General features: G+C 38.7%; 1 protein-coding gene across 1 annotated transcript in view; it reads left to right on the top strand.

Annotated features, from left to right (window-relative positions):
• Window positions 1–3,826: 3,826 nt before the first annotated feature.
• WDFY4 (WDFY family member 4) overlaps window positions 3,827–19,412 on the top strand; it is a gene marked incomplete at its 5' end in the record, with an annotated part of 101,992 nt that continues 86,406 nt past the window's right edge. Inside the window, 13 exons of the mRNA XM_010024707.1 lie at window positions 3,827–4,041; window positions 5,792–5,938; window positions 6,212–6,288; window positions 6,994–7,212; window positions 8,263–8,447; window positions 10,952–11,183; window positions 13,188–13,339; window positions 13,856–13,967; window positions 14,081–14,271; window positions 15,815–15,967; window positions 16,394–16,467; window positions 17,293–17,454; window positions 19,136–19,227. Coding sequence (XP_010023009.1) covers window positions 3,827–4,041; window positions 5,792–5,938; window positions 6,212–6,288; window positions 6,994–7,212; window positions 8,263–8,447; window positions 10,952–11,183; window positions 13,188–13,339; window positions 13,856–13,967; window positions 14,081–14,271; window positions 15,815–15,967; window positions 16,394–16,467; window positions 17,293–17,454; window positions 19,136–19,227 — 2,011 coding nt within the window. The remainder of the gene's footprint in view (window positions 4,042–5,791; window positions 5,939–6,211; window positions 6,289–6,993; window positions 7,213–8,262; window positions 8,448–10,951; window positions 11,184–13,187; window positions 13,340–13,855; window positions 13,968–14,080; window positions 14,272–15,814; window positions 15,968–16,393; window positions 16,468–17,292; window positions 17,455–19,135; window positions 19,228–19,412) is intronic.

A 19,412-nucleotide genomic window follows, 5' to 3' on the forward strand; every position in this document is an offset into this window, starting at 1 on the left:
CTGAGGGTGCACTCAATTCCATTGTCCATGATCTTTATCCCTGTTTTAAATTTAGCCTAAGTTAGTTGTTCTCACTGTAGATATTAATAGCATAATTCTTGCTAAGTATTTGTATTTCTTAAAAATGTAAACTCTTTCTAAACTGAAAAGGTCTCTAATATAATTAGATATGGCCTGACTCTGACATTTGAGACTTGTCTGCCTTTAGACTTATATTAGTGATACTACTGCTAATGTAACTGTTATTAATACAATGATATCCTAAATTACTGCACTACATTATCTGCACAAGGAAACTCTTTGGGTATTTAGCCAGAGCTTCATTCCCCTTGGATTGTGCAGCCAAGGCACTGGGAGAAAGGAAAGGAGAATGGACCAGAGCTCTGGTAGGAGGAAGGAGAACATAAACACCCTGGCAGCGGGTCCTCCAGCCTGTGTGGGTAACCAAACGCCAGCTCTTTTCCCTGAGCATTTTCCTGTAGGCTTTGCTCCAGACTTTTTTCCTGGGGGATATTTCTTTGCTGAGCCTGATTACTGCACAGCTTTCTTTTTGTTTTTGTTTTTGTTTTTTGTTTTCTTTTTTTTTTAAGAAAATGCACAGCCTGTCTGTATGTTCTTTTCCAAAGTTATATTATAGTAAGAAGTTTGTTTGTTCATTGATCAACCATCTTCTGAAGCTTTTGCTGTTTATTCAGACCAAGCAGTTTTTTCCCTGTGCTTCCAACACCACAGCCTGCCCTTTTATTTGTTCTGTTTTCTCTCGCTATTCAATTTATTCTTAAAAACCAGCCAGTGTCTCTAAAGTTGCATCAAAATCTTGATACTGTACTCTGCATTGAAGAGATAGGAGCTCTGCCAAGAAACTCTGGCTAACTATAGCAGAGATAATTTTCTGCTTTGTCTCATACCAGTTATAAGGTGGCACACAGACACAGCTCTGCCTTCCTTTCAGGAGTCTGATGAACTTCATCTTATAGCACTGCAGAGTAGCTTAGAAAAATAAGGAGACACTGCATTCAGCTAATACTGTGGGGAGAAAAAAAATACTGCAACTAAAGGTAATTTGATGAGCAAGAGATCTGTCAGACCACCAGAATTAACAAAAGGATTTTTAATGTTGCAAAGAGATTTTGTTGCCTAGCTTCAAAAGGGCAAGTCTTGCTAGTGTATTACTAGACAACAGTAGCCCTGATACTCATACGAGGAAAGCTCTGAAGCTTCTCTTACACACAGTCCATACCCCAAGGGGAAATGTGAAAGTCTGACTGAGATTATATAACTTATGTGGGGCATTGAACTAGGCCCTATGTAGGTCTATAGGTTTCTTTGAATAGTAGAAACAGTTCATGCAGTACATAGTGCTTTTTCCCCTGTCTACTTGCAAGGAGTACATGAACACAAATTATTCTGTAACTTTGTAAAAGCCAGTTATACATACTGTCAGCAAAGTAAGTTTTGTTTCTTAAGGTCAGTAGGTGAGAGTTAATCAGCAAAATAATGTGATAGAATGGAAATGTGTTTGCAGTTGAGAACTGTGCATCAGGAATTTGAGCTGTGACAAAATTATGAATTTCTTTTTTATAAATTCTAAGAAAAAAAATTGCGCAGATGATTTTCAGAAGTGACTCAACCTTTTTACAGACAATGGGTTTTAACGTGGTGAATTTCTACCTTTCATTTTGAAAACACAATTTATAATCCTGGGTTGCTTGGAACCTTTTGAAAGTGCTATTTTCAGTGCCTTAATTACTTCTTTGTAAAACGAAATCTCTATGGTATGATATGAAGTTAATTTTAATTTTCTGTGAAGGTCTCCTAGCTTTTCAAGTGTTAAAAGTTAGTGTTAAACATCCCTGGCAGTGTTAAAGGCCAGGTTGGACAGGGCTTTGACCTACTTCATCTAGTGGAAGGTGTCCCTGCCTATGGCAGAGGGGGTGGAACTAGATGACCTTTAAGGTCCCTTCCAACCCAAATCATTCTATGATTCTAGGTGCTTTGAGATTGAAAAGTAAATTTGCTTTTTGCAATTGCACACAGAATTACTGCTGTATCCTTTTTAAACCTAAGGGAATTGCATCCTTCTGAAGTGAACACACACTACCAAAGGCTCAGAGTTCATGCTGATATTGAACATAGCATAATCATGTTGAAGATGGGTGAAGATGGTGAATTAAATTCAGCTACCAAATTTTGCAATTATGGGCTCTAAGGAGGAAGAATCTGGAAACTACTTAAGCAGATTGTGCAAATTGCTAGGTGATATATTGTACTCAAGCCTTTAATCTGAAGTAAAGCTGTGAGCCCAACTACTTTCTAACTGCACCTTCAACAACCTGGTTCATGGTGCAAGTAATATGTGTTAGGAGAAATCAATCCATGCATGTAGAAACACAGCCTGGTTCCTGGCCACCATTAATATTTCCACTGAAATCTCATTTTACTGGAACTAAGATCCATGAAAACAGCACATTTTATTCAAAACAAGACAATACTGGTATTGACAAAGCTGCTAAGCTAATGAAAACAATCAATTGTTTTTTATACCATTATGCTTTTATTGGATTTATTTTGGATTAAAACAGTAGTTTCACTTAGCCAAGACCTGAGTCCTTCTCTGTTTTCTCATGGTTTTATACATCTAGATACTTTCCTGCATCCAGTCAAAAAATGAGTAAAATAGTAATTAAAAGATAAAAAAAGTTATAAGTTAAGGCTTTGATATACTGTAGCAGAAAGTGCCTTTCTGAAGAATAGTGCAGTTTAGGCTGGTGGGTGATTTCTGTATGTAACGAGATGCACAGTGAAACTTCCGTCACTGGGAATGAACAGCCAGAGAGAAGAAAATGTTGTCCAAAGAACTCACCCTTCAGATATCAAAATAGTAATTGAGTTTACAAAAGACATTGGAAGCACTGGTATTACTGTCTAAGTGTTGTGGTTGGGTCTTCTGGTTGCTAAACACTTTGAAAATAAATTGCTTGTTGGCTTTGAAATTGTCCTATACTGGTTTTGTTTGGTCTGGATGCAAAAGAGCTGAATTCCTCTTTACACTTAATAAGCTAGCTTATTCTGAAAAGTGGCTTCTCATTCGTGTTATAAAATCAAATGCCAATGTCCTAATGCGTGTGTTTGCCACCTTTGCTATCCTTTTCTTTAAAAGTTTGCATAGATGTTTCCTAGAAGAGCATATGAGAAAGCTAAAGAGTTCTTGGGGGTAAGGGATCTTTGTAAGATTTGTGTTTAAATATATGATGCACCGTTACTTTTACTTTACTTTACGTTGTACTTTTTACTTTTCACTGTTACTTTACTAGTTAAGTCAATGGGGTAGGCTCCATTCCTATTTTCTCTAAATATAATTTATTAGAATTGAGATACTTCTTGAAGACCATTAAGAAGCAATAATGAAGTAAAACTTCAATTCAGCAATACATGTAGAGAGGTGTATTAAGTGTTTCATGGTATTGCTAGACAGAGTTTTGTTTAAGAACAGTGCTTTTAGGACAAAGAGTAGATCATGTCAATATGACAATCCACATGCTTAATGTTAAATATATTCTGAGTTACTGCTTTGGTCTTCGAGCTTATGCCTAATAACCTACCCTTGATGGTAGGTAGGGCTGTGGCAGGAAAACTCAACTATGGATGGCTGAGCAGCTACTCAGATGGATATATGCACACCGTTCAAATGCAGAGCTTTATGGAGCAGCCATGCAGTTGCACTTAAGCCTCTGACCTTAGAGGCTTTTTTGCGGCCAGATTTTTACACCCAAAGATAAAAAAATAAGTCACCATTCCACTGATTTCAGTTCTATGTCCATTTCAGCTTTCACAGGAAATCCAATGTGCTGTGGTTGATCATATCCAGTCCCTGGTGAAGTCAGAGAAGAGTCGCCAGGTGATGTGTGGATCTGGCTTGCTGAGCACCATCATAACCTGCTGTCAGGATGCCTTCCGCAATGAGAGCCATCCACTGCATCTGCCCCTCACTAGAGTGTTTGAGAAGCTTGCATCACAGGCTATTGAGCCAAATGTGTTAAGGTATCAGATTGTATCTGATGGGAACAATTTGCTTTAGTGGTGCAAATTTTTTTGAAGTTTGTGTAATAGTTAGCTACTTTGTGTAGTGCTCTAATTCAGCAAGACTCAGCTTTTTTTTTCAAGTGTCAGTTAATACTAGTTATGTATTAATCACAGGATATGTGCCTAAATGACTTGTTGAAGATAGTATGAGTCTGTAATGTTCTGCTGCTTCATCTCTGCAGGGGTTGTGAAGCTATTTACGAATGGTAACTAATTAAGTAATTGCAAAACAACTAGGGCTACTCTCTCTTGTTATTCAAATGGGAAAGCTGTTTCTTGAAGTGACTTTCTCTTAGCTCAGATCTGACAGATATGTGGTCTTGTTTCTCAGCCTCTGTTGTTTTGACTTTGAGGATGTACTTCTTTCTTTAATGCTAACTAAGAGTACCTAATAGAGATCAGTGTGCAGATGCAATTGAATATGCAGTGAAAGGCTGGATTTGTTTTACTCAAAAATGGAACAGAATTTCTTTGGGAAAAACAAACACCTAAAACCTGCCAAAGTAGTAGTATTCAAACTTATTGCTGGAGAAAATAAACCTTGATACCTTGTTTTCCTTTTTATATTTTTTAATTTATTTTTTTTTTACTTTCTTTCTTTTTTTTTTCATTTTAGGCAATTTCTTTGGTTGGGAAGTTCTCCACCACTACCTTCCAGGCCCAGCAGAAGAAAGGCTGAGATCCTTTCATGTCAGGGTAGTGATTCAGCTAACACAGATTGGAATGAAGGTAAGCACACAATGGACAGCCTGTTGCTGGTTCAGTAGGTTGCTCCAAGACAGTCACAGTAAAGGTGGAGTATGCCTGGCTGTCTTAGATTGGGTAGTGCCCAGGTTGGGTGCTACTTGATCAACACTGAGCTTATCTAGTGATCAGCACAGACCAAATTATAATACATGTGCTCAAGACAGATGATAATGTAGGCTCAGTCTTTGATGGATCAGACATGTAAGTGATCTATAAAAATACTTATCACATTCCACAAACCAAGTGGAGTGTCTCCTGGGCTTGTAGCATGTTTTCCCTGTGGATTATAGGTAGAAATTGAATAAAAATGTGAATGAGGAGCACTGCTTTTTGTAATATTTTGCTAGGGATATCGTAGTAGTCTGTCTTGCTTATACAGGCCATTTTCCATCCAAGTCCTTTCTCTGTTCTAGCATATTCTGTAGGTGAAAGGCTACAGCAGTAGTATTTGGTGCTTAAACTACTTTCATGCCTATGAGACACCACATACAGCATGGTACAAATTTGAGTCTTACGTTCTTTGCAGTTATCCTTCAGATCCCCTCCCACATGTTAGTTTTAACTATTCTGTTATGGCATAATTCAATGGTCTATGTAGAAATAAAATGGAACAATGTGTCAAGAACTATTTTTTACCAGAGATGAAGTTTGGAGCTGCCTGAAGATGTGTGGGGAGAAAATATGGCTGTCAGTTCTGTAAGCTCATTCTCCTACCAGCCTCCCATTTTGAAATTCCATCAGTACAATATTGCTGAGGATTTCTGCAGGCTGCTGAGGATGTGTTATTTGAAGACCATGCAGAGCTATTCTTTGCAGTTATGAATTGAACATGGGCGAAGCCTGTGACTGAAAAAAGTATTTCAGACACTGATCTGGTTAGGCATTATGTTGATCTTCTAGGTTCAGAAAAGGACGTGATGGACAATAAAACTGATCCTCAGACAGTCGTGCCTGTCAGCAGCTCTCGTTCGGTGCCTAGGGGATCTGCATTGGCACTCCAGACTGCAATGAGTCTCATCTCCATGACATCACCTAGAAACTTCCAGCTCCGCAACACTGCTTTGGCTCCATCGTTTGTGGAGTTTGACATGTCCATTGAAGGATATGGGTATTGCTGCTGTTGCTTTTCTCTTTAACTGCTCTGCAGTCCTTGAGCTCTTATTCTGGACACAAAAACTAATCACTTCTTTCTCATTCTTAGTCAGTCCTTGTGCCCTATCACTGCCTTCCTTACAGCAGTGTTGCCAAAATGTTTGTTATTGTCTTATTGCTGATAGCTTAGGATCTGCCTTGCTGCCATGATTCTGCACTATTAAGTCACTGGTAACCTTCATGGAGGATTTTACCTTTCTGATGAACAGGTGCTTTCTTGTTTTTGTAGGTGTTTATACCTCCCTACCTTGGCTACTGTCATGGGACCCAGTGCAGAGAAATCTGTCTCAGGAGGAATTGGCATTGGTAAGCACTTTGACTCACCTACAGCTTCCTGAAACCACTCGACATTTGTAAGAAATGGCATCAAATAAACTATGTATGTCAATACAGTTCTGTCTCTGTGTTCCACTCCAGCTCTGAGCTGTATAACTCAGCTAACCAAAATGTAGTATCAGATGCAGCTTAATTGTATGATGCATTAGCTTTAACATTAGCCATACAAACTTATCAGGCTGCTAAGAAAGCAGTCTTAACAAGTAAGAGCTACCCAGATTTAGAGTAATAGGGTAGTCTCCCGTGGAAGGAATAGAAACTGTCACTTAACATGAAATGAGATTCTCCTATACATCAAAACAATCTATTGGGTGAACTGGGAAATGGCTGTAGCTTTTGCTTCCTGAATTTTGTGAACTTTGATAAAACTCATTTCTGGCTTAGTGCTTCCCAACTGATGAGCTTGATGGCATGGAGATCTAGTAGTCAATTCTCATCAGTCAATTTTAGGTCATTTATACATGTGCACATGCTCATATAAGCAGTCTCCATGATATTGAAGATAGACAGTGAAATCTAATACAACAGAACAGAAAATAAACTTCATATTCTAATGGTGGTTCTTACAAGGTTTGGGCTACAAATGAAACAGAAAGCAGTTTGTTAATGTAACAGGGTTTACTAATGTAACAGGAAAACCCACTCCCTTACCACATTCTTGTTTCCTGTCTACAGGCACCAGAATGTTCCCTCCCTCAAATGGCCTGACACTCTCCTGCTGGTTTCTCGTTAGCAAGTTTGGTTTGGTGCACAATAGTCACCCACTCCGTTTCCTCACGATTGTAAGGCATATGTCAAGAACAGAGCAAGAATTTGTTTGCTTTTCAGTAAGCTTCTTCCCACAAGACCTTTCTTTGGTCATTTCCACAGAAGAAGTAGAATTCCAGTCACTTGGTAAGGCTTTTCTCAGTCAAGCTGCAGTGCTGTGTCCCCTGATTATCTGGATTTTTTCATTAACAAATTTCCTCTTCTTCTAAGTACGCAGGACATTAATGAGACTTTTTTTGTCTTTGGTTTTATTCTGGCAGCCTGTTGAGATTGTAATTCTTGGTCATATTTCAGTTTTAAGTTTGCTGTAAGCATTGAAAACTATTTTGTGGCCTGCAACGCAGGATATAACTTACAGATATCCTAAGGAAAACTTTTGGATGTCAGTTATATGGTTGTGTGCAGTTGTGGGGACTGGTCTTGAACCAGCTTGTCCTTGCCTGTTCTGTGTGGCAGTAGGCAGGTCTGGAGAGTAGGACTGAGGAATTTAGGAGTGATCTAGCTTCCTAATCAAACAGCTTATTTCCTCTCCTCACTTTTAATTGTTTCCTACCATGCCAGATGATAATTTTTTTTCCTTATAGACATTTACCCCTTTCTCCTTATTGAGTACAGTAGGTACTTCAAATGTGAATGTGATTGAACATTGTAGAGGAGGTTGGGAATGGAATGGGAATAACAGCTGGGATTTTTCATGCACAGCTGACGCTGTGTGAGTGCTCTGATTCCCTTGGATGATCTTAAAACTCCCAGCTTGCCTCTTTCATAAAAACTACAAATTAATGTACAGAATTTTATCATCTCATAAATTCACTGGGAGATTTTTTCTGTGTCAGCTAACTTGGTGAATATCCAGAGGGATTCTCCTCCTAGAGAATATGTTGCATTTGTCCTAGTCCACTCTAGTTTTGCAGCATTGAGGCAGCCAGCAGGTGTTACTTGGGAGGACAGGATAGCATAATGTATATTGGAGGGATCTTGCAAATTGTGCAGTCTCAGGTCCTAATAATGGACCTTTAGGGAATGTTTTAAAGATGTTGAATGGGATAGCACCAAGTGACAATATACAGACAGAGAGAGCTGTGTTCTTTGTGTCACCTTTGATAGTTGTGTTCCAGAGGCAGAGGAAGGTGAGAGAGACTTTCTGTTGACTGCTCCCTGGTTTTGCTGTTACAGATATCATGGAACCTGAGGACGAGGTCCTCAATCCCTCCCCATTTCCAGGACAAGTCCAGTTTGGCTGTGGCAAGCTGCTGGTCACCAGCCAGTGGCATCATCTCACAGTGACAGTTGCTAAGGAAGCAAAGAAGAACTGCATTGTGTCAGCTTATATAAATGGTCAGATGCTTGGCTCTGCAAAGGTACAGGCTCTCTGCACAGACCTTGTGCCTGACATTTACCTTTCATTGCTTTTCATTCTCATCTCCCTGTGCACACTCCATGACGTTTCAGTATTAAGCTGAGACTTGCAGCATGATGATTTACATATATGACACATGCCACTCTGTGCATACAAACTAGGGTATGAGCAATTGTAGCAATTTCTTTCTTATACCAAGTATTTGTGCTGCTTTTCAGAAGTATATTATCAGCTTATACTAATGCTTTGAACTAGTTTACCTCACCCCCCACAGCATGTAGATAACCAGGGTAATTTTGAGTGTTGACAGTCATCTGAGAATTGGGGTTACCTAGTTTGCTGGTAGCTCAGGGTTATGTTCATGAAATCCAGTAGTACCCTTAGGCCAAAATTTTCTGAATTGACTAGCAATTTTGAGGGTATCTCAGTTTAAACACAAGATTTTCACAAACTGTCAGCTGCAGGAAGTACATCACATTAAGGTGTGACCAGTGAATCCTGAACCAAAAGTACTTTGGATTTAAGCTAAAACCTGCAAAGGTGATGACTTATGTAGGGACCCTCCATTTTTGAAGAAAGGCCTGGAAAAGCAGAAGGTCACAGAGGATTAAGCTTCTGTGACTGGCCAGCTCTTTGCAAGAATCCCAAGATGGGTATAATTTCAATCATCTTACATGGGTATGTTTCAAACTGTCCTCTTCCTGTTACCCCCATTGAACAATCAGTTGATGAATTAGTGGCTTTTTTCCCACTGGCACTCTAAGTATTCAGGAAGATAGATGTTCCTTGGGTTAGTTGTTTCGTGAGAAAGCTCTTGAATTAAAACAATAATATTTTTTTTCAAGATAATAGAAATTAAATAAATGTTCCAGTTAGGAGAAACTTGTAAATTTCAAATGTATCAACTCATGAGTTCATTGCAAATGTTGGTGTAGCTAGTATTTCCCCTAATGTGCCATTTCTTGTGATCTTACTGCACAGGAATCAATTCTCAAATGGCGAATTTCTCAGGTTGTACGAGATATCACAAGAAAGTAATCTGAATGCACCTGAAGGGTTAATAATCTACAGGATAACTGAGAAAAGCCCTGTTTTATACTATCATTATTATCATGCTCCTGGTTTTGAAGTTAATCTGAAATTATTTCTGAGATTTGATTTTTGGATTTTGAATGCTCAAGGCTGGCAGTGTTGAAAACGAAACCTATCTCTATTGCAGCTCTGGTTAGTATAGTATGGTTGTTTATTTTGTTTTGTAATAGAATCCTTTTATTAATTAAAACTTTCAACCTTTGTCTCTTCCTTCTTGTTCCAATATTTCAAATCAATTTCGGTACATGCAAAGCTCGCTTTTGTGTTTTATACTTCCCTTGTAAAAGCAACCTGTTTAATTCCAAATATTCTCTTTCCCATACTTGAGAAAAATGATCTGTCTTCTAAATACCTTTTGGGGCCTATATCCTTTTCAAGAATGAAAATTTAATTTAATTTGCCTTCCTTCAAATGAGACTGTGAAAGTCATCAATAAAACTAGACATAAGCATTGCAATTGATTAAAGAATTCACAGCAAATGTGTTTAACATACGATGAAACAGCTCATAATAAATAAACCAAACCTTAGTAAATAAAAGATTGTCCCAGTGCTGGGGTGTCTGACATGATGCAAGTCTTCATCTTGATGTGTACAGTAAAGAAAAGATTATGTAAGAAATTAGAATTGCACAAAGGCTGTTAACAATTTCGAAAGCTGTATTTGTGTGGTTTACTGCATTGCTTCAAACCTAATATATGTTCACCTAAGTATCAAGTCCTGCCTCCTAATATTGACCAGCCCTGTCTTCTACATTTCAGCAGTCAGAGATCAGTAAATGCTAAGAGTCTGTCATCCTAACAGTAAATTGTTAAAAGCAGGGCTAAGCCCTGAAGTACAGTATAGTTTCTCTATACCAGAATATTAAAATTACTTGCTATTAGAGCTGTCCACATTTAAATAAAATTAGAGATTCAATTTAGGGGGCTGAAGCCTTATTTTGATTAAAAAAAAAAATAAAAATCAATGTTCCGAATTCCTAAGCTGTGTTGCTTTCACTGAAGCTAACTGATGCACTTGGACATTCTACACTCTTAAAAACCTCTTTATTCCCTGGATGCCTAGTGCAAGGTGTGGTCTGTAACTTGTCTTTCTGTATCGAATGTCACAGTCTGTGTTATGTAGCTTAGAACAGGAAAAATAAGTCTGGGATCAATACAGGGTTTTTCTTTGCCAACACTTGAAATTATTTTGACTGTGCTTTTTGAACAAAAAGTAGGCTTGAATTTTCCAAAATACTTACAATTGTGAAACTTCTGAAAGTCCAGTTTCTAAACAGTAGTTGATAATTGTGTTGCACAGCTGTCTGAGACTTCATTGAGGAAAGACATGGCAGGCAGTACCTTCCAGGGAAAAGACCTTAAGGTACCCCAAAATTATTGAGTCCCCTAAGTGAATTCCTCCTCTGTTGCAGATGCAGTATCTTCAGCCCTTACCAGGTAGCTGTATTTCCATGGAACCTTCTTCCTTTATTGATGTCTATGGCTACATAGCTACTCCCCGAATTTGGAAACAGAAGTCGTCCTTGACCTGGCGCCTTGGCCCTACATACTTGTTTGAAGAAGCCATCTCTGTGGAAACCATGGAGGTGATTAATAAGCTCGGCCCACAGTATTGTAGCAATTTCCAAGCAGTACAGCTTCAAGGTATGTGATAATTGTCATCCACCAGTATTTGTTAGGCAGTGCTTTTTTTATTCTTATAATCTGCTATTAGTATTCCAGCTGTGCCTAAAACTTGCTCTAAAAGCCTGGAACTCTGTGTTACTGAGTGGTGTACATGACTGTAGTAAGACACCATAAGGATCTTATAACGTACTGTAAATTGGGCAGAAAAAGAAAGCAGAAATCAAGCAGTAGAGAGAGATGGAGAGTAAAGAAGCATAACATTTGCTTGAGATGTAAGACTGAAATTTCTGGTGGACAAACTTTCAAACAGCAACTTTAACTGAGATGTCCTGCATTTATGGTGTTACAGAAAAAACACATGAGAAAAAGAAGCATTGTCTTTAATTGCAAATGTCTGCAGAGTAGGAGAGAGCACAGGGGAAAGAGGGGTAGGGGAATAAGTTACATTCTATTTAATGAAGAGGCTTTTTAACCAAAGTATACTGCGAGTTTCAATTATTAAACAGGCAGACAAAACATTTCAGTTATTGATTACTGTTTGTTCAACAAGTAGTACATTCACCCACTCACCTCTGTACTAGAGCTTGGGATGAAATGGGATGGTCATCTCCTGTTTGAAAAAAGCAGAATAATCTCATCTGGTGATGCTCCAGCCTGAAGCAAGAGAGTGCTGTCTACATAGACAAAAAAAAAAACCCAATAAAATCTCCAAGTCAAGCTTGGGAAGAGGTTGTTGAAAGAGAAATTAATATCAAAATAAAGCCCTAAAATAATATTACTTCTAATAGAAGTCAAAAGGCTAAATTTTTGAAGTGTTCAGTCTTTATGAAGTCTGGGATGCTTGTTCTCTGCATGGTGGTCTTCCTAGCTGAACTTCAGTACTAATCATGGATTGTGGCTGTCTGATTCCAGCAATGCCCTGATGCAGGGAAATCACAGGGCATTATATAAGATGTGATCTCATAATTGTGAAATTATCTCTCTCTCCCCACCCCCAACTCTTTTTTTGGGGGCATGCAGGGGAGATACAGGAGCAGAGGGAGAAGGTGGTACCTAATATCTCCCTAGTCTATCAAAACACCCAAAGAAACTTTTCTAATGGAAATTTTTACTTTAAAAAATGTTGGCATAAACCCCCAAATATTATGATTCATTCCTTAAAATGAATTTAAGACCTTGTTGTGAACAGCAGTTTGAATTGATTCAGTGGTGTTGTGTTCCATCTCCCCAGTATCTCACTAAGCAGCAGCAGTTGTGCAAAAGCTTAGCCATAATTCTGTGATCTACTGGAAGGCAAATAGGTGACACAGTCTTTGCACATTTACTTCTAGTTAATCTTCATGCAGAATGTAAGCTAATTCTTTTTGCCTGTAAGGCTGTGTCACCAGCATTATTAAACAGTTTCATAAATCAACTGCTTTCCCAGTCTATAAAATTGTCAAAAATACCAGATTTTTTTTTTAAAGATACACATAGTTTTTCCAAGTGCAAGCAGAAATAGAAAATTATTGAAAGAAAAGTATTTGAGAATTTCATACAATCATTAAACTGCTGAACTGGTAATTTTCAGAAGCTTCCCATATGTTGTGAGTTGGAAGCTCTGACTTTTGCCTCTATCCTTTTTCTTCCATATGAGTCTTTGCTCCTGCTCCTCCTGAGAAAGCTCCCATTAAAATGGAAGGTCTCTGTAATGTTTTCTTTGTCCAGAAAGTTTGTTTATATTGTGTGGACAGAGAAGGTTTGTTCTGGACTCTACTGAGCTTTCTGAGGTACTGGGAGAGGTTGCAGGATCTACACAAACCAGTGACCAGAGGAGACAAGTAAAGCACATCTCCTACTGGTGCTAATGCTGGCAAGATGCCATGGATTGTGTTGCAAAGGGCAAATGTTTTTGTCTGATTATAGTTAAATCAAAGTCAATTTCCTATCTAAACATTGGTTAACTCCAGTTATTTTTCATCTCCTTCTGTCTCGTGCTGAGGATGCAAAGTTCCTTCAGAGGCTTATAGTGTCTTGTTTTAGGTGAGGACCAGTACAGTGATCATAATCCAACTTCTCTGCTGGCAGAAGAAAAGATTTCTTTTGGGATCAATGCCATGTGCTCATCTCTTACTACAGTCCAAGATATAAAGAGCTTCTACAATGAAGTGGATGGCCGGCTGATAGCCAAAGAGGTCACAACTTTCCCTCATTTTTCTTAAACACACTTTTTCTAGTTTCTAGAGCAAATTTTGTGACTTTGTCTTAGTTGTGCACCTTCAGTGATCCCTCCCCCACCCAAGCTTCTCTTCCCATTCTGTAACTCCATTCTACTCATCTGTGTAGAGGAATAGATTGGACAGTGTAAGCACAATGTTAAAAGCCTTTCTTGAAGCAGCAACAGAAGCCATAGTTTTCAGGCTTAATGATAATTCATTTCAGTCTGTGATTTCACAATGCTTTCAAAACGATCTTTCACATGCTATTCAAGGATTCCTACCAATTCCAGGCCTACTGACATGTCAAAGAAATGGGATTGTGGGAAATTCTAGGTGGGTGAATGTTTGTCCTGTCAATTTTGAAGGAAAAACAAAATAGTTTTCATAGTTTAAAAGCAATAAAATAAGCTAAAGTATTAAAGTGTCTGCTTGTTACTTTTTGTCTCCCTAGAAATATGAGGGTTTTTTTAAGATGTCTTTTATCTGTTTTAGATTGGGATTAACTCTCGGGACAGTTCAACTCCAATATTCCTAGCTAAGAATATTGCTGGACACCTCTCAGGTTCCTTGCGGACAATTGGGTCAGTTGCTGTGGGCCAATATGGTAAATGCACTATGTTTTAATGTTTCATATTTTTGAAGAGTTGGGCCTTTCTCTGTCCAGTTACAGATTTAGTCCATGTAACTTGCTGGTAGATTAACCCTGCAATTTCCTAGGGATAAGAGTGTTCCAGTCCTCTCCGGCAGCTACTAGCCTGAACTTTATTGGAGGTCCTGCCATTCTCCTGGGTGTCATTGCTATGGCCTGTGATGACCACACCATGTATGCAGCTGTCAAAGTCCTGAGCTCCATCCTGAACAGTAGCCCAATGAGTGAAAAATTGATGAGGCACATGAATGGTTACCAGGTAGATAACTCTTGTTCATTCATTCTGGTTGCACTCTTACCCAGAACCTATCAATGGTAATAAACCAAACATACCCTGGCTCTTGGCACTTATGGTTGGAACTTAACCATAAATTAAGTTAGTAAGTTAAGTTAGGAGATCTTTGAGAGGGGGATATAGGATAGGGCTCTAAATCCTGTGTTTAGTCTCAGGGAACCTCTGTAATGGTGTATCTGCTGATGGAAAGGTGAGGACAGATGTGTCCTGATCTGACATAATTTAGTAAACTAAATAAGACAGTGCAACAGATTTGCGAGTTGTGCACCCTTAACCTTTTATCAACACCCTCCCACAAAAGACCATTTCTCAGGCAGATCTGCTCCCTCCTCTTGGTTCATCCAGCCTAAGATTGCTCTTTACAAGACTGCCCAGTGTAGGACTGACAATGAAATCCATTGGTTAAGTCTTCACTGTGTATTGGAAACTGTTCTGATATAAATAAGTGCTGTCTGGATTTCATTGATTAGGTCTTTCCTAAATTCACTTTCAAACCGGAAAGCTGTGCAAACTGAAGAGCTTGGATGTATCTAAGCACTATATATATAATATTGCATGAGTTAAGGCTCACGTGTGAAGTTTAAGTTCAGCATCATTTACTTTATGCTGTGTAGACTAAGTAGTCTTGTGGAACAGAGATGACTCTTTAACAGAGACGGTTCCAAATGAGACTCTTAACATTAAGGCTTCATAAATCATTTATTATAAGCTTTCCATTTTCCCAATTTTTGAACTGTTCATAAATTGATCCTAATTCATATGAATACATTTATAATACTTAGATATTGCTTGCCCAACCCTTTCATGTAGGTGAATGCCAGTCTGCAGATTGTGTAGAAGCTGTTTCTTTCAACTTTATGCTATACAGTGTTCTTTCCATGTAACTGATCATCATGTTGTAATGGATGCTCTTTGGTTGTCTGAACCTTTTTTTTTCTTTTTAACAGCCAATTAACAAACATGTCTTTATGTATTTTCAAATGAATGTCTATTCCTCCTAACCTATAAAAATGTAGTGGTTTTCTGAACATTTTTTCTCACTGTGTCAGGAATTCATTGAATAATCCAAGATAGACTCAGTTGAGAAACTGTCAATGTTTCACACAGATGTCTCATTTGAAGAAGTCGATATTCATATTTTTTCAAACTAACACCATTTGCAAGCAACTAAGAATACACCCATGAAGAATCGTGTAGAAAACCTACTGTGGTTATTTACAATCATACTTGTATGTTGCTTTTTATAAATTCCATTCAGAAATATATGGTGTGTATTTTGCTCCTGTTCAATGCTAGAGAGCTGTCAAACTCCTTCAAAAACTTACCCTTTTACTTACTACACAAAATTTTACATCTGGACTGAAATCTTCACTTTCTTCATGATGCTTATATGCATTTGTCTGGAATTAAAAAATAGTGTAACATGTTAGTTTATAAATACAAATTTATTCTCAGCAGATACTGAAGTTGGGATTTTTTGTTGGGTTTTGGGTGGGTTATTTTTCAGTTGCTGGCCTATCTATTGAAGATGAAGACACAGCTATTAAACAACAGGATTTTGCAGTTAATTTTCTCCCTAGTGGGCACAGCTGAGCTTGGCTTTGAGTCTTCAGTCATAAAGAATTATAGTGCATTCCAATATGTTCTCTGCAACTTTGAGGTAAAACTGTTGCTATTACTTTGTGGGTTTGGCGTTTTTTATTCTTTTTTTTATTTTTATTTTTTTCTAATGGATTCATAGTGTGAGGTTTGGTTTGTTTATATCACCTTCTGGATCCAATATTTGGGATGGGGTGGTGCATGGTGGTTTTCCATGCTGTAGCTTTTGGTTCTCTGTCACCATGGCTTCTCACTGTCCTTTGGTGCAGTTTCTGGAGTGTTCTTGCAGACCCTGAGGGTCTGCTCCTCAGGGCTAGCTCAGAAGCAGCAACTCCTTACACTGGTAGGGATTTCCCAGTGCCTGCAAGCTGTCATTGCCAACTGAAAGTTTATGTTGTTATCCTCCCTGAAATACTTGTAACTGCCACAGGTACTGTCCTTTCAGCTCAGTAGAGCAGTAAAACCTCTGCTTTCCTTTGTCTTTCAGCTTTGGATGAAAGCACCAGAAAATCTTGACCTTGTTCTTTTTTCACATCTTGTGGAAATCCTGCAGTCCTCCAGGTATATACAGCTAGTGTCTGAATCAGAAACGTGGGAAAAGCTCATCTGTAACCCGAAGCTGGAACTGTGAGATGGATATTAAGGGTCCTACTTGGAATCAGTGAACTCTGGGAGCGAATCATTCTTACACCACTCTTTCAATGCTGGAGTTAGTGATCTGATAAGCCCCTGAGATGGCTGTGGGGTCAGATTGGGAAAAGTTACCTCATAACCTGGTTCACATGGAACCCTGCTATACAGTGAAAGTTTAAATGTCTGCTGGGGAGGGGAAATCTAAGTGCTTGGACTGAGTGTGAAACAATTAAAATAAAAATATAATTGAAGGTGTGTTTAAATCCAAAACACAACCCAGAAAGAGTTGTTAAAACTATACTTTTTTAATCATCTGGAGTTAACTGTATCTGAAGAGAGATTGCATGGCAGAGGGGCTGAGTAGAGCAGGATACTAGATTCCTTCTTTTTGGTACCAGAAAGCTTTATACGGAGCTGTCTGGTGTCCCTTGCTGAGGTTTAGAGAACAGTGTTTATTACCACCAACTCATTGCTTGAAAATACAGTAAGGGTGTTTTCTTTGAACTCACTGAAATGCAGCAGTTTCTAGGAGAGAAGATAAATGGGAAGGGTAGAGAACACACAAAGAAGTCTTCAGATCTCCATCGCTGACACATATTCAATTTGTCTGACAGTGTTAGAAATGTTGCCAAGGCAACATTAGAAGCCAAAGATGCAAAGTGTCAGAGCAACCTGAGAATCCTTTTAGCTGAAACCCAGCAAATTTGTTTCTTTCCAGTAAAAGCTTTTAATAGTCACTCTGCTTTTTTACAGAGATGGATGTCAGAATGCTGCAGTTGCCTACCAGGTGCAAATGGTGCCCAAGCTCATTTTCCTCTTCAGTGATCCTGAAATCAGTAACTCCAGGATTACTGTGGCCTGCACTATTCTCTCCCATCTGCTGCAAGGATACTTTAACATGAGGGATGTTCTTAGGTAACTTTCAAGTCTATAGCTTTTTCTCAGTTTGCGGATGAGCTATACCTCTGCCAGTTTTGGAGCACTCTATAGTAGAACTTCCTTCACCTTATCTTTGGTAGGAGCACCCATATCTTTGGCAACTGAAGGATCCCCACAGATGAAACCCTCTTTCACGCCTTCAAAACAGCGTTCAGTCCAACCTTACATTTGTGTGAAGATGGCTTGGGTGATGATCATTACAGTTATGGTACAAATGATTCTGCTGCTATGACTGGAATTGGTCGAAGTCTGTACTTTGATTTCACTAGAGCCTGCCTTGAAAGTATTGCAATCTCTGTATTATTGCAACTTGGCCACAGTCACTTATGTACCTAATCCTCTTGGTTTGGCTTATATCCCAGTAACTATCATTTTTGTTCTTGAATTTCAGTCTGTTAAGATATGTTACTTAGGATTTCTTTAAATCCTTGGTTGCATTCCCATGGAATGTAAATGCTGTTCCATTTTATATTCCTAGTCTAGTTGCATCAGCCTGTAGCCTATGAACTGAGGAAGATCCACACAATGCTGTCTGCAGCCACCTAACTCCAGGGAAATGCACTGCAGAAATGACAGCTCTGTTTTTAAAGTGCTTTGTCCAAATAAACCATAGAAACAGAATTGCATGTCAAACCTGTGGTCTCTGCAGTCAGCCTTTAGCTCTATTGAAGAGTATAAGCACCTCAAGTAGTTTCTGTGGAGTAAGCTAAAATGTAAACTTACTGCCTGCCGGCTGTTTTGTGGAATTACCTGTATGCATGTTCCTATCCTGGGCTTGCATGAGTTAACCTATTCTTTTTTCATACAGGTGTGAATAGTGGATTTAGTATATCAAATTTGCCATGTAGTAAGGTGTGTGAATGAGCATTTTGCGTAAAAGATCATGATTTGTTATTCCATGGTAATTTGATTGGGTGTCAGGCCTAAGAGTGCTGAGCAAGGGGATGAAGACAGTCCCTATCCTTTCAGCTCCAGGACAGCAGAGACTATAGCACGTTTTCAGCATCACTGAAAGGTGCCGGGGTTTCTGCTGATCCCAGACTTTTGACACATCTAGTGGATGTGGACACACCTAATGCATGCAGAACAAGTTGTGTTCTGTCCCTTAAGAAATGTCCTTCTTGTGGGCCTGAGGAGTTATGCACTTCCAATAAATGTGTATGTCACATTATCCATCCTTAGAACCTTACCTTAGGTAATGTGTTGAAGCAAACTACAGGTGAAAATAGATTGCCATTCCTCCCTGAGTATCTGCTGAGATTTCTCTGCTCTTCTTTATGTGCTTGGAAACCAAGTGATGACAGCAGTGGTATCTGAATGTCACGGGCAATTCAGCGTCTTTTGTGTGAACAGAGTGCTAAACTCAATATTCCTTTCCTCATAGTGAAATATCTTTAAAATCAAGAAATAGGTAAAAATGTTTCCCTAGTAAAATAGCTGTTACTTGCATTTGTAGATAATGTCCTTTTTATTTGCTTCCTAGAGTATGAACTTTTGCATTCCTATTTCAATTCTATTTCTACAGTGATCAGAATTTCCAATGGTTGTTACTAACAATCATTGTTAATGAGTACCGATATTTGCATGTAATCTCAAAGTAATTAAATGAATGTTTGCCTTTCTGCTGACCAAAATTGCTTCCCTCTTTCTCTGCAAGGATTGGATTGTTCCTTGTTTACACTTTGAAACCTTCTTCTGTGGATGAAAATCATATTTGCCTGGATGGTGAGGCTGAGATGCTGAATGAAGGTGAGAAGCTACCATTGATGTATGTGTTCTGATAGATTGCTAAAGTACTACTCTTCTTCCCTGAGTCATGATGAACCCTAGATGCAACATAGTGTTTCTTCCTCCAGTGGCAGGAAGAGGCAATTCAGATGGGGCTTCATCTGGAAAGGGACAGGCTGCATTGAGGTGACCTGCAATTGTAGGGA

The sequence above is a fragment of the Nestor notabilis genome, unplaced genomic scaffold (genome assembly GCF_000696875.1).
Source record: "Nestor notabilis isolate BGI_N333 unplaced genomic scaffold, ASM69687v1 scaffold1422, whole genome shotgun sequence".
Lineage (NCBI taxonomy): Eukaryota > Metazoa > Chordata > Aves > Psittaciformes > Psittacidae > Nestor > Nestor notabilis.